Genomic DNA, 13,890 nt, shown 5'->3' with positions numbered 1-13,890 from the left:
ACGTAGAGGGGCAGGGGGCACTATCTGGTTCGGTTTACCCACAAGCTGGCAAGTGTGACAGGTGTTACAAAACTGCACTACATCTGCTTTCATTGCCGGCCAAAAGAAATGCTGCAGTATACGGTCATACGTTTTGGTGACACCCAAATGACCTGACCATGAATGATCATGTGCTAACTGTAGCACATGCCGCCGCAGACTTGTCGGAACCACTATCTGCCGCACTGTACTCCAGTCTTCTCCAGGCCTTGGGGTCCACTTGCGCATCAATAAACCTTCCCAAATGAAAAATGTCTGCTTCTTGCTCCCCTCACCACCATTATCCTGAGCTGCAGCGGTAAAACACTTAACTAATGAAGGGTCCTCTTTCTGAGCCTTCACAAGTGCTTCCCGGGTGAGCAGAAAAGGAGCTTCAGACTCAGGAGCTGGCTCAACCACACTTTGAGGCGACTCTAAGGCTCCATTATCTCCCTCATCAGTACAGGGCATCACATCCTTCTCTAGAATAGAGCCAATCACTGATCCTGACAAATCAACCCCCCCACCTTGCTGCTGGGCACGTGACCGAGTCAGAACGCTCACCGGGAACACATCTGGGTGCTGCTGACTGAGGGCATCGAACACAGGTTCTATAACAGGATTGTTGGTCACCAAAGGGGTAGGATAAACTTTCCCACCCGCACGCACTCCCACAGCCTCACAGGATGTAACAATGACAATGACTTCACAGTTTGAAAATGGTCACAGTTATCAGATTTAGCTGTGATGAATGGTGAAAGATTGAGAACCCAAATGTAGGACAGGGTAGATGAAGGTTGAACTTAAAGTTAATAATTTTTTCCAGGAAAAGAGCCGACGGTCCAGACACTGGTTGCCAAAATAAAACAGGAAGGAGAAAATCAGTGGTGGGGACTTGACCCATAAATGTAGGAAAAAATATAATATGCAAGACTAAGGACTGAGAACAGAACTAACGCACCAAGTTAGCACTAAGGGAACATGAATATAAAGCCAAGAAAAACCAAGAATCAGAGATTTACTTGATATTTACTAAGAAAAGTCCAAAAAACTCAACATCGCTGAATAACATACCAAGAACCATAACTATTGTCACCAGTGAACGTGGGAGTGAATGTGAGTGCGAATGGTTGTCTGTCTCTGTGTGTTAGCCCTGCGACAGACTGGCAACCCGTGCAGGGTGTACCCTGCCTCTCGCCCTTTGACAGCTGGGATAGGCTCCAGCGCCAAAAAAGGATATGCGGAAGCAAATGGATGGATGGTCTTAAATGATGCTCTGTATATGCAAAGTCATATTATAGTAATGAGAGCTGACAAGATACCATACACCCCCCCCCCCCCCCACCAAAAAATAAAAAAAACTAGAAAATGATTTCTACAAAGGAAACCAGAAGTGTAGGATGGCCAACATGAAACAACAGCCACTGTAGAGTGGGAAAAGGTTAACACAGATTTATTTACAGGATGTGAGAAATGAGTAAGAAAAAACTGTGTCTGTAATGCTATGAATTCCATCTGTAGGAATGCACACACACACACACACACACACACACACACACACACACACACACACACACACACACACACACACACACACACACACACACACACACACACACACACACACACACACACACACACACACACACTGTCACATAAACTCGAAGGAAATCCAAATACAGTGAGAGGTCTTCACAGAAACAGAGCTTAGCTACCAAAAATAAACTAAGGGCCAGAGGGCAGAGCACAATCGAATGATGGCTGAGTATTTACTTTAGCCTTAAGAAGCAGCTTGATAACCAGATGAGGAACAGGTGAGGTTAATGAGTTGAGCTTTGGCAGGTGAGCATTTTACAGGGAGACAGACAAACACAGATTGATCAACTCTGAGGTAAACAGACCATGCCCTCAAACATACACATGCATTCAAGACAGAAGAGAGACATATTTCTTAAATTAAATAAGTGTCTATATGGGAGAAATGCAGCGGGGGGGGTTTAGCTAAAAAAAATTAAAATAAAAACAAAATTTGGTAAATGTTTTCAAACACTGGCTCAGAGGTTGAAACTTCTTTAAGACAGACTTTAACAAAATTCAATCACTAAAAAGGGTCATGATTTGTTCACAATAATATCAGTTTTCTTTGACGTGTTTTTGAAAGGATGGGACACTTTGGGACATTGATTTTCAAACCACTTCTGAAAATCAGAAGAGGTTTTAAGCTTCTACTCTACAACAGATCACAGCAGATGGATAAAATTCACAAATCAGCATACAATAATTAGAAGCATTAAGTTCTATTTCAGCTATTTCATCAGTATAAGTCCGAACTTTCTTTGGCTGCTTTTATTTGAGGAGGGAGCTGAATTTTATCTCACAGCTGAGTCTTCTAATATTCAAATGGCCACGCTGTTTTCTACCTGTGCTGGATCCATGTAGGTGTATGGCACTTCTAAACGCTTGTTTCTGGCTCTGATGACTAAACTTAAATCTTCAAGCTCCATCTGAAAATCCTTTAATATCTTGCGGGGAATCTCCTCAGTAAAATGGTCCTCTGGGTACTGGCCAAGGGGAACCTGATGAGAACAATGATACATTCACAAAACTTGAATTTAAACATAATTTCTGTCATTCTTAATGAAACCTTTGCTGCTTACAAAGTCACTGGACTGCTTGCTGAGCAGCCACATGGTGGCCATGCCCTGAACTGTTACATTGACGTCAGGGAAGGTCGCCAACATCGTGGCCTCGCTTGTCGTCCCCTTTGTGGTCGGTGGCGGGAGTTGCAGGGAGATGGGAGTGTTGGGCATCCAGCCACCATAGTCATACTGCATTTAATCAATAAGTAAAGGATAACTGATTAAAAAGTGCAATAATCGTGGTGTTTCATCTATCAGAAGATCATGGCTTCATAATGCAGACCTTTCAACAGTTGAAAACACATTTGATGCATCATGAAATGAAAAACTAACACAGTAGAGCCAGGACTGTTTAGCAGCTAGACTCATATATCAGACAAGAATGGGACACTCCTCTCTAAGATCTCCTCAGTTCCCAGATGTTTATGGACTGTTGGTAAAAGAAGAGGGGATGCTACAATGTGTCAGAATTGTACACAAAGCCCTGTCCTAGCTTTTTTTAAATATATTTTTCTGCCTTCAGATACAAAATAAGACATTCTCCAAAAGTTGATTCTGTTCATCTGGACGTAGCGTTTTGTGGGAGAAACGTTTCGTCACTCATCCAAGTGACTTCTTCAGTCTCAGCTGACTGCAGGTTTCCCCAAATCTTATAAACAGTACATTTGCATAATGACTGAAACCAGCCCACTGAAGGAACAATGGGCTGTGAGGTCAGTTCCTTAATCATAATTATGCAAATTACCATGACCATTGATCAACAATCACTGATCAAAAACCACTGATCAATGGCCATGAGTACCATTCACAGAGAGTTGGGGAATGGCTGCAATCACAGCATTGTAGGATGGCGAAAGATGTACCCTTAGGCCCCCTCCTCGATTCAGAGATGGGTTTTGATGAGTGATTGTTGATCAATGGTCATGGTAATTTGCATAATTATGATTAAGGAACTGACCTCACAGCCCATTGTTCCTTCAGTGGGCTGGTTTCAGTCATTATGCAAATGTACTGTTTATAAGGTTTGGGGAAACCTGCAGTCAGCTGAGACTGAAGAAGTCACTTGGATGAGTGACGAAACGTTTCTCCCACAAAACGCTACGTCCAGATGAACAGAATCAACTTTTGGAGATTTACTTTCCTGGATGATTGAGAATGCATCAAGACAAAATAAGACATTATTTTTCAGAGCACATTTTCTCAGTTTAAACATTTAATATGTTTACTATGTTCTATTATAAATACATCTACAAATTAATGAATGATTCTGTTTTTATTTACATTTTAAATATTTCAATCAGAATTAGGTTTATATACCTGTCCACTGTTCACAGCTGCATGCTGGGCTGAGCAGGCGAAGATCACCATGGTGACAAACTTCACCAACTCAGTCACACGGGTAAATCTCTGAGGAATTCCTGTTAAACACAGAAAAATAACTGCGTTACTTAAATATATTTAGGGGAACAAACAAAAGTTAGACTTATTTTTGCAGTATAATCATAAATGGATAAATCACCATTATCATCATCATCGTAAATATTGAAATATTGTTTAAAGTCCACCTGTTTCTGCTTGAGAAAGGAACCCGTGTTCAAAAATGTCCAAAATCCACTTCTGAAGTTCAGAGTCCTCCTGGACCTCGCTGTCACTCTTGTAGTAGTAGCTGAGCATTCCCTGAACAAACCTTTGAGAAATGGGAATACAGTGAGTAAAATATATTTTCAATATAGATCTGTATAAAAACTGTATGCTCCAGTTTTTTTTTAATTTTGCTTTTTTTCTTTGGCCTAGCCTCTTTGCTTACCCCCAAAAAAAAACAAAACAAAACAAACAAACAAACAAACAAACAAAAAGAAAACACCAAACCAAATTGTCTTATCCTGCTTTCAATACGAATGTTGAGGTTCATAATCGCCATCCTTTCATAGCAACACACCAAGTGTATATACTTCAACTTAGTGGTGGTAGGTACGTATTTGACACACAAAAATAAAAACTGAAGTTTGTACTTAATATACTAATCTCTCATCTGAGTGTCTATGGTAACCAGTGAGGAAAGGACTTTGAAACCTGTGATAACAGTGATTGGCACACAAAGCGAGATATTGTAAGTTTAAACATAAACCATTAAAAGAGAGGAGCTTGTAAAAGAGATTCCAGCTGTGATTCGTTTGACTTCTTGGCAAATAAAGTTTAAAAAACATTAAGTTGGACTAACTAAAGAAACTGATGCAAGGAAAATGTTGGCAAAAGATCAGAAGAAGGGGTGCAATGCAAGTGAAGATCTTACATTTAAAAATTAATAACAGCTTTTACAATATAAGAAAAAGGTCTAATTAAAAGATTTAACTCTTATTTTCCTGTAAACTGTATTTTTCATAATGGAATATTGGATTGAACTAAACTGAATTGAGGTGCATCAATCATATCACTGATATTTATGGCCTTTTTCTGTTGAGTACAGAACATAACATTCCAGTGATTTTATTGGAAGTGACACATTTGAAGTGATTTTAATGAGTATGAAACCGATCAACTAGTCATCATAATGATATATGAAATAAATTACTTCACCAAAGAAGAACAAAAAGCTGACAGATGTAGAAATCTGATATAAATGTGTATATATATATACACCAATATAAGTCTATTGACATAAATATTTATATATATATATATTTTTATATATAACTAAAACTAAACCAAAATAGGTATGCAAAACATTTTGGTGAACTCGCACAGAATAAAAATGAAAGAAAAAAATCTATTTAGGCTTAGTATTTGTCTGTTGTTGATCTGATTTGATGAATACAATAGTTTGAGAAGGCACTGGTGCATTTTGGTGCATTGATGCTGGGATGCTTACATTACTGTGATTCAGCTGCTTTCAATACTGAAATAAAAATCTAAAACTAGTACTTCAACAAAATAAACTGAAAGGAGCAATTTGGAAACAAAAAGAAGTTACACCAAACTGAAAAGAAATTTTTAAATGAAAGTAAAATTTTGACCTAGTATCATAGGTAAAGTAACAGATGCATTTGCATTATTTACAAACTTTGAATTGCAGCAGCTTGATGGAAAAAGAAAAATATATTAATGGTACCTGTGGATGATATCCCAAACCTTTAGGCCATCATCCCTGTAGAAGAAGTTTGGCACAGCCTCTAGGCCACGTTCAGCAATGTCATCTGGCATACAGAGGGAGCTGTAGGTTAATGAGGACACTGACCTCTGCAGGATCGTAAACATGCCCTCTCCACCTGACCCTGCAAACTACACAATAAGCAGCTCCTGGTTAGAGACAAATGTTAAAGATGAAATAAAAAAACAAACCATTCTTTAAGGAAAGGTCTAGTGAGTGTGCTGTTCTTTGCATACCTGAGTGAAAGCGCCAGTGTCAGAAATTAGAAGGCGTCGAGCTAAGAAGTTGATCTGCAGAGTGTAGCGTGTGTGAGGTTTGAGGAGCTGAGGGAAAACGGGAGCTCTGTTAGTGACATGATTGGGGCAACACTTTAGTATTTATTGTTGCACAATCAATGGTCCTTTGTGGACACATTGATAAGAGAGTCATATGCTTTCAACATTATTTAAATTCAAATTTAAATTCAAATTTTATTCATCACACACATAATCATACACATTATGACATGTAGTGAAATACTTATTGCTGTGCAATGCCCAACCATTAAATTACAATAAAGAAATTTACCAAATTTACATTTAGAAATTTACAGTTAAATAAAGAATGTTTAAATAACAATTTAAGAAAGAAATTATAAGAAGAGTTAAAGTAAACAGTGCGTGCCGTAACATGATTTATGAGAGAAAACTGAGTTTCAGCAAACGTCAGTTACCTTGTACAGAGGATGCACCATGGGCACGTTGCGCAGCAGTGACACTGCAAAAACCTCAGCCAGCAAATGTGTGCGCAGCAGGTGAGCGTTGAGCTGATGGTGATTGAAATCTGCACTTCTCACAAAAGTCTTGGCGATCAACCAGTCGTATTCAGAATCAGTAGGAAGAAAGATTGGATTGTCATCTGACGGATTCTGCTTCAGCTAGAGAAGGACAGGGCGAAGTAGGCCATATTAGCGTGTTTTGAGTTGTATTATCTCTGTCTGCTACGTAAATATGACACCTACCTACTGCTTGGCTGTTGTGACTTTTGGGGCTTATAAATGAAACCTATTTGATATATTCATATGTCAGACTCTGGTCTCAGCAATGTGGGTTAAACTTTTCCACAAGGTTATGGCTCAGGAAGGGGAAAAAATTAGGTTGCACAGTCGTGTTAGTGTAATCATGAGTGTTTTTAGTAATGCAGCAATGTTACACGTTAATGTTATTATTATGTAATTATTTGAATTACAAAAGTTATTAAGGTAGAAAGAACAAAAACATCAAATGAACGTGTGTTTTTAATTCTCCCTGCACTCATGCTACAATTTCCCTCCCTGTGTGGGAGGAGGAAAATGTTGGAGCGGTACAGCGACACAGCTTTTGAGGAGTGGAGATATGGACATTAGGTATTTGTTTGCACAAAAGTGAAGAGCGCAATGGTAAAGTGGAGACTATATCCAGGACAGAAACAACCGTGTTATACTACTAACACAACTTCAGTTTTTTGCAAGCATATGCACAAACATCATGCTAACGTTAAGCTAGCCAGAAGCACAGAGTGATATTAAAGATGATTGCATGCAGAACCCAGACAAGCAGACAGAGCCTGATCATCAACAGGTAACAACACCAGTGATGAGCAGTCAGTCTGGCCTGTGTTTTCTACCTATTTATGTTTCTAAAGTAGAATCCCTGTGGTGATAGCTTCAAAGTGTCTTTGTGCTGGTTTTCATCTTTGCATTGTGCTGTTGGCTTTGTGTTCATACATAAATACTAAGAGAAAGATTGTAAGATTGGTATTTGTGTTGGTGTGTGGGACTGCAGCCTATAGATTTTTGTACAGTAGTGAGAATCAAGTAATGTACTGCATTACTTTTCTTAAAAGTTCTTACTTTTTTTTGAGTAGCCACCCCAACACTGGTCCAGATATGGTACTAGGTCTGGTACATTAGCTGCTACCAATTGCTTGACACATTAACAAGGTGCATTATCTCTGTTGTTGAGTTATAGCCACCTTAAATCAATACTTTTACTTAAAGCTTGTCTGAATTACCTGAATGGCAATCGGCATTAGCTTATCATCAGGAGCTTTGTGGAGCAGGACGAGAGGAGCCATCAAGTACTGCTTCTTCCCATTGATGGTGTTTGTTTTCACCCCATCCAGACGCTTGTAGTCACACAGGAATATGTTCCCTTTCTGTTTAAAAGTTTAGGATATTGCATCAGTGTGGATATAACATTTAGTCAGTGACTGTACAAGTACAGTTATTTGATAAAACATCAAGTCTGTCATGGTCCTGAGTCCGTGGACTCAGTGATTTTGTGTTTGGTGTATTTATGCTTACTATTATTATTATTTTCATTATTATTTGTAGACTGTTTTGGGATGGTTTGTGTTTTGGGGTTTTTGGATACTGGGTTTCTGGGTTGTTGCTCCCTCTGTTGGTTCCTGGTGTTAGTGTTCCCCTGTCTCGTCAGGTTAATCAGGTCCAGCTGTGTCTCCCACCTGTGTGTGATTTCCCAGTGTCCCTCTGTGTATTTATAGTGTGTGTCTGCCTGTGTTCCTCGTCGCGTCGTCTGTGTTCATTCCCAGTGTTTCTCTGCATTACTCTGTGATCTCCGTGAATCCACTGCGTGCTCTCCCTGCTGTCCTCCCTTCCTGTTCAGGTTTGCCGTACTATAGTTTAGTTTCTCCCAGTTTAGTTTATCCTAAGTTCTGTTTTGCCATCTCCTCTTTGTGTTCTGCCATTCATAATAAACCACCCTCGCATCTCAGTAAGTGCTGCATTCGAGTCCTCCTTCCTACACATCACACGGCTGCTGCCCCAGCTGTGACAGTGTCAATCTAAGTCAAGTGGCTTTATTGTCATTTCAGCCACGTGCAGTGGTACAGTACACAGTAAAACGAGATAACGTTCTTTCAAGACCATGGTGCTACATAACACATATAACAGACAATCAACACAGGACTACATAAAGTATAAGTTAGCAAAAATTGCCCAAAACAAAACAAAGAAAGAGCAGACACAAGACAGTGCAGTAGAAAAGTGCAACAATGACAGTGGGTTGGGGAAAAAACGTGCATTTATTATAAAGAATTCAGATGATCACCTTCATTTCATCTGCCAGGCTGCACTGGCCATGGGGAAAGACCATGTCATCAGTGACAGGGAAGTTACTGGGCAGGGCTGTACAACACTGGATCAAAATGGGGTTGACACCATTTAGAAACTGGTAGCCAAAGAATGCATCCTCTTTCCAGTGTTCCTGAACATATTCTGTGAAAAACCCCCCAAAACATTTACCTTCATGATTTACAGTTCATCATTCAGTAAAATCTACCTGGTATAGGGACAATTTTAGGGTAACAGTTAAGTACATATTATTATGCTATGATGTTAGTACAGTACCTGATATTTCAGTCTTTTTGCAGCAAAACACTCGATTGATGCTGTCAATATTATCCCACTTCTTCTTACAGTTATCCAGTCCCTTCAGCTTCAGCTCAGTCAGTCTGAAACACATTCATCTTACTTCAGTAGATACTTAATATACTTTTGATAAGTAAAGAGGAAAAAATGTATAACAGAACTTCACCCTGTGGAAGCAGTGTAGAGAAACTCTGTAGTTTTGGTGAAGGAGAACTGAACCTCATACGGGAGTGACGATGGGTTTTCTGCCTTCATGGAGTGAGGTATTCCCTCTGCATATGCATCCCAGCTGAGGAAACAAAGAAACAGCAGAGTGATGAGGAAGTTAATTACAGTATGAGATGATATACTTTTTCTCTGCAACATATGCAATAGTTTAATTTCTTTTCATTAATCCCACCAGACAAATATGCTGTAATGCTTCATTTTAAGCTTAAATATCATTAGTATTAGGATATTCAGCTATAACTGGAGAGCATTTGTATTCCAGTTTCAGGAGCTGTAAAGCTAAAATGTGTTGTTACGACCCGGCTCAAGGCCGCAACATAAAAGAAGATGACTACCAGTTTGTGGGATGAGAAGAGGCTTTATCTTAAAATGGACAACCAGGTTGGCTAAAAATGGCTGGTGCCACTAAGGCAAACACAACAAAAGAGATGGACAAAATGGTGAACGGAGAACTAAACTATACTGGGAAAACTAAACTACTGACCCTGAACAGAAACACAAACCTGAACACAAATAACCACGAGCAGAAAACAGATCACAGTTGGGCAGCAGGGAAACACACGGATGAGACATAGTGGATACACAGACGGACCGGCCCAAAAAAACTACAAAGACAGAGGACGCGACTTAAATACACACAGGAAACACAGGGAGATTGCACACAGGTGGGGAACACAGCTGGGAATAATCAACAAGACGAGACAGAGGTAAAACTGAACACACTCACATGAGACGCAGACCTTCACAATAAAACAGGAAACGAGAACAAATCCTTAAACATAACATAAAACAAAACACTGACAACATTAAATCATAACATTTCCCCCCACCCAAAAATCAAACATTTAACCCCAAATGAAAATGTTTGATTCATGACCTAGAGAGCCATGAATGCTGTAGTCCTGGAGGACCAGCGCACAAGGCACTGGCCACTATTCTGCAGGCAGACGGAATGCTGAAGCGGTCCCTCGGACCCTCCAGCGAAGACAGACGAAGGCTGGACAGGCCCTCGGACCCTCCAGCGGAGAGCGGACGAAGGCTGGACAGGCCCCTCGGACCTCCAGCGGAGACGGACGACGGCTGGACAGGCCCCTCGGACCCTCCAGCGGAGACGGACGGCGGCTGGACAGGCCCCTCGGACCCTCCAGCGGAGACGGACGAAAGGCTGGACAGGCCCCTCGACCCTCCAGCGAGAGGCGGACGGCTGGACAGGCCCCTCGGACCCTCCAGCGGAGACGGACGAAAGCTGGACAGGCCCCTCGGACCCTCCAGCGGAGGCAGACGGACGGCTGGACAGGCCCCTCGGACCCTCCAGCGAAGACGGACGAAGGCTGGACAGGCCCCTCGGACCTCCAGCGGAGACGGACGAAAGGCTGGACAGGCCCCTCGGACCCTCCAGCGAAGACGAATGTTGGCTGGACAGGCCCCTTGGACCCCCAGCGGAAGCGAATGAAGGCTGGACAGGCCCCTCGGACCCTCCAGCTGAAACAGAATGCTGAAGCGGTCCTCCGGACCCTCCAGCGAAGACGAATGATGGCTGGACAGGCCCCTTGGACCCTCCAGCGAGACGGAAGGCTGAAGCGGTCCCTCGGACCCTCCAGCGAAGACTGAATGCTGAAGCGGTCCCTCGGACCCTCCAGCGAAGACAGACGAAGGCTAAACAGGCCCCTCGGACCCTCCAGCGAAGATGAATGTTGGCTGGACAGGCCCCTTGGACTCCTCCAGCGGAAGCGGAAGGCTGAAGCGGTCCCTCGGACCCTCCAGCGAAGACGGGACGAATGCTGAAGCGGTCCCTCGGACCCTCCAGCGGAGGCGGACGAAGGCTGGACAGGCCCCTCGGACCCTCCAGCGAAGAGCGAATGTTGGCTGGACAGGCCCCTTGGACCCCTCCAGCGGAGGCGAATGAAGGCTGGACAGGCCCCTCGGACCCTCCAGCGAAGATTTAATGAATGCTGAAGCGGTCCTCGGACCCTCCAGCGGAGGCGAATGAATGCTGAAGCGGTCCTCGGACCCTCCAGCGAGAGCGAATGAATGCTGAAGCGGTCCTCGGACCTCCAGCGGAGAGCGAATGAATGCTGAAGCGGTCCCTTGGACCCTCCAGCGACGACGGAATGCTGAAGCGGTCCCTTGGACCCTCCAGCGAAGACAAATGAATGCTGAAGCGGTCCCTTGGACCCTCCAGCGACGACGAATGCTGAAGCGGTCCCTTGGACCCTCCAGCGACGACGAATGAATGCTGAAGCGGTCCCTTGGACCCTCCAGCGACGACAGAGTGCTGAAGCGGTCCCTTGGACCCTCCAGCAAAGACAGACGAATGCTGAAGCGGTCCCTTGGACCCTCCAGCGACGAATGAATACTGAAGCGGTCCCTTGGAACCTCCAGCGACGACGAATGAATGCTGAAGCGGTCCCTTGGACCCTCCAGCGGAGACAAATGAATGCTGAAGCGGCCCCTTGAACCCTCCAGCGACGACAGAGTGCTGAAGCGGTCCCTTGGACCCTCCAGCGAAGACAGACGGATCCCGGACGAGCCACCAATTCTGTTGGTCTAGGCGTATGATTCTCGCTTTGGGTGCGAGAGGTCCCGGGTTCATATCCCGGGACCTCTCGGGATATGAACCCGAGCCCCCATTTATGTTACGACCCGGCTCAAGGCCGCAACATAAAAGAAGATGACTACCAGTTTGTGGGATGAGAAGAGGCTTTATCTTAAAATGGACAACCAGGTTGGCTAAAAATGGCTGGTGCCACTAAGGCAAACACAACAAAAGAGATGGACAAAATGGTGAACGGAGAACTAAACTATACTGGGAAAACTAAACTACTGACCCTGAACAGAAACACAAACCTGAACACAAATAACCACGAGCAGAAAACAGATCACAGTTGGGCAGCAGGGAAACACACGGATGAGACATAGTGGATACACAGACGGACCGGCCCAAAAAAACTACAAAGACAGAGGACGCGACTTAAATACACACAGGGAAACACAGGGAGATTGCACACAGGTGGGGAACACAGCTGGGAATAATCAACAAGACGAGACAGAGGTAAAACTGAACACACTCACATGAGACGCAGACCTTCACAATAAAACAGGAAACGAGAACAAATCCTTAAACATAACATAAAACAAAACACTGACAACATTAAATCATAACAGTGTATAAGCTCTGAATTCTCACCGATAGTCTTCCTCTCGCTGCTGAATCTCCTGCTGCCGACTGTACCTGCCAAGATGATGGTTGTCTTCAAAGACTCTCAGAGCTAAATAAGAAAAAAAATTTCAAGTTGTTCTTGTAAATATGGTATATACTGTATTAGGAAATTGCTTCAGCCTCATTACAAATTTTGTTTTACATCTTCAGTGGTTTGAACAAGAATTAAGATGAGCACATTTCCCAAACCTTTTCCATCCCTGAAGCGGTGCACCTTTGTATCGGTGATCCAGCGGTAGATGGGAAAGCTGTAGATGTCTCCTTCAGGGGATTTCACTTCCACCTTGGCACAAAACCAAGCGTCCTCCAGGAACAGTGGGAGAGACTTTTTGTCTAACTCTATCAGCACAAGATTTCCAAGGGAAGTGGAGCAGAACACCTTAAACTTTGATACCTAAAGAAATGACATAGCAGTTTGAGCTGAGCTGTAACACTCCAGCATACAAATCCTCTTATAATTTACTGTGGTCCATGAAGTGAACTGTTTGCTTTGACCATCTTCATGGTGATAGATGAACTTATAGCTGTTGTTGTAAGTCACAGTTAGTGATCCCCTTATTTCCACATAAATGATTTCGTTTGTGTATCATCTCATACAGGAAACCTGAGAAACGTTTAATCATGGAGATGCATATTTCAGACTTACGGCTCCTCTGACGAAGGATGAAGCCCCTTTCAAGCCCACGAGCCACTTGCGATCACTCTCCCCATCTGTGCCCACCAGCTTAATGAAGACATTGTTAAGAGTAGTGGAATTAAGGCAATCACCAGTGAATACAGTCACTTTATACCGCACCATTTTTCCTCTTGAATGTGGTCAGATCCTGGTAGGGGGAGAATTAAAATTATTCTTAACACTGATTTGGAAATGTAAACATTTAAAATTATTGCATCACAGTGAAAAGGACAATGTAAAAAATGATTTTAACTCATTATACTAAATGACCCATAATTTCTGACTGAAATCCTGTGAAAACATCTCTTACCTTGAGATGAAGAAGTTAGGTTAGAGAAACTACTCTGTCAGAAGTTGCCCCCACAATTTTTCTTTTTATTCACACAAATTAGTGGGAGTGTCCAGTCAGTTGCATCAATGCTAGATAAATTTGTGCAAATAATGACGCCTATCTTATTCAGCATAAATCAGATACTGAAAACTGTTGTGTTTTTTTAGGCCAGTCACTTCTGTTTTTGTCCTCCAGTTTCCTGAAGGGTTTTTGAGAAACTA

At 42.6% G+C, this 13,890-nt stretch overlaps 1 protein-coding gene across 1 annotated transcript; it reads right to left on the bottom strand.

Moving 5' to 3' along the window:
• Positions 1-1,562: 1,562 nt before the first annotated feature.
• LOC116330067 (hydroperoxide isomerase ALOXE3-like) lies at positions 1,563-13,784 on the bottom strand. The gene is made up of 15 exons (XM_031752251.2): positions 13,649-13,784; positions 13,309-13,486; positions 12,852-13,056; positions 12,630-12,711; positions 9,381-9,503; positions 9,194-9,297; positions 8,895-9,061; positions 7,837-7,980; positions 6,518-6,721; positions 6,042-6,128; positions 5,767-5,936; positions 4,223-4,344; positions 3,975-4,075; positions 2,676-2,846; positions 1,563-2,594 (listed from the first exon to the last, which is right to left on the bottom strand). The coding sequence occupies exons 2-15, from the start codon at positions 13,459-13,461 to the stop codon at positions 2,415-2,417; spliced, it is 2,013 nt and encodes a 670-aa protein (XP_031608111.2). The 5' UTR covers positions 13,462-13,486; positions 13,649-13,784; the 3' UTR covers positions 1,563-2,414.
• Positions 13,785-13,890: the final 106 nt, after the last annotated feature.

The sequence above is a fragment of the Oreochromis aureus genome, linkage group 6 (assembly GCF_013358895.1).
Source record: "Oreochromis aureus strain Israel breed Guangdong linkage group 6, ZZ_aureus, whole genome shotgun sequence".
Lineage (NCBI taxonomy): Eukaryota > Metazoa > Chordata > Actinopteri > Cichliformes > Cichlidae > Oreochromis > Oreochromis aureus.
The sequence above is the reverse complement of the archived record's forward strand: the minus strand, read 5'-3'. Positions and strand labels throughout refer to the sequence as shown.

Coding starts and splice junctions, on each gene's coding strand:
- LOC116330067 (XM_031752251.2), bottom strand. CDS start 13,461: ATGGTGCGGTATAAAGTGACTGTATTCACTGGTGATTGCCTTAATTCC. Junction 7,981..8,894: donor GCCTGGCAGATGAAATGAAG/GTGATCATCTGA, acceptor ACTTTTAAACAG/AAAGGGAACATATTCCTGTG. Junction 2,595..2,675: donor GCAAGCAGTCCAGTGACTTT/GTAAGCAGCAAA, acceptor TGTTCTCATCAG/GTTCCCCTTGGCCAGTACCC.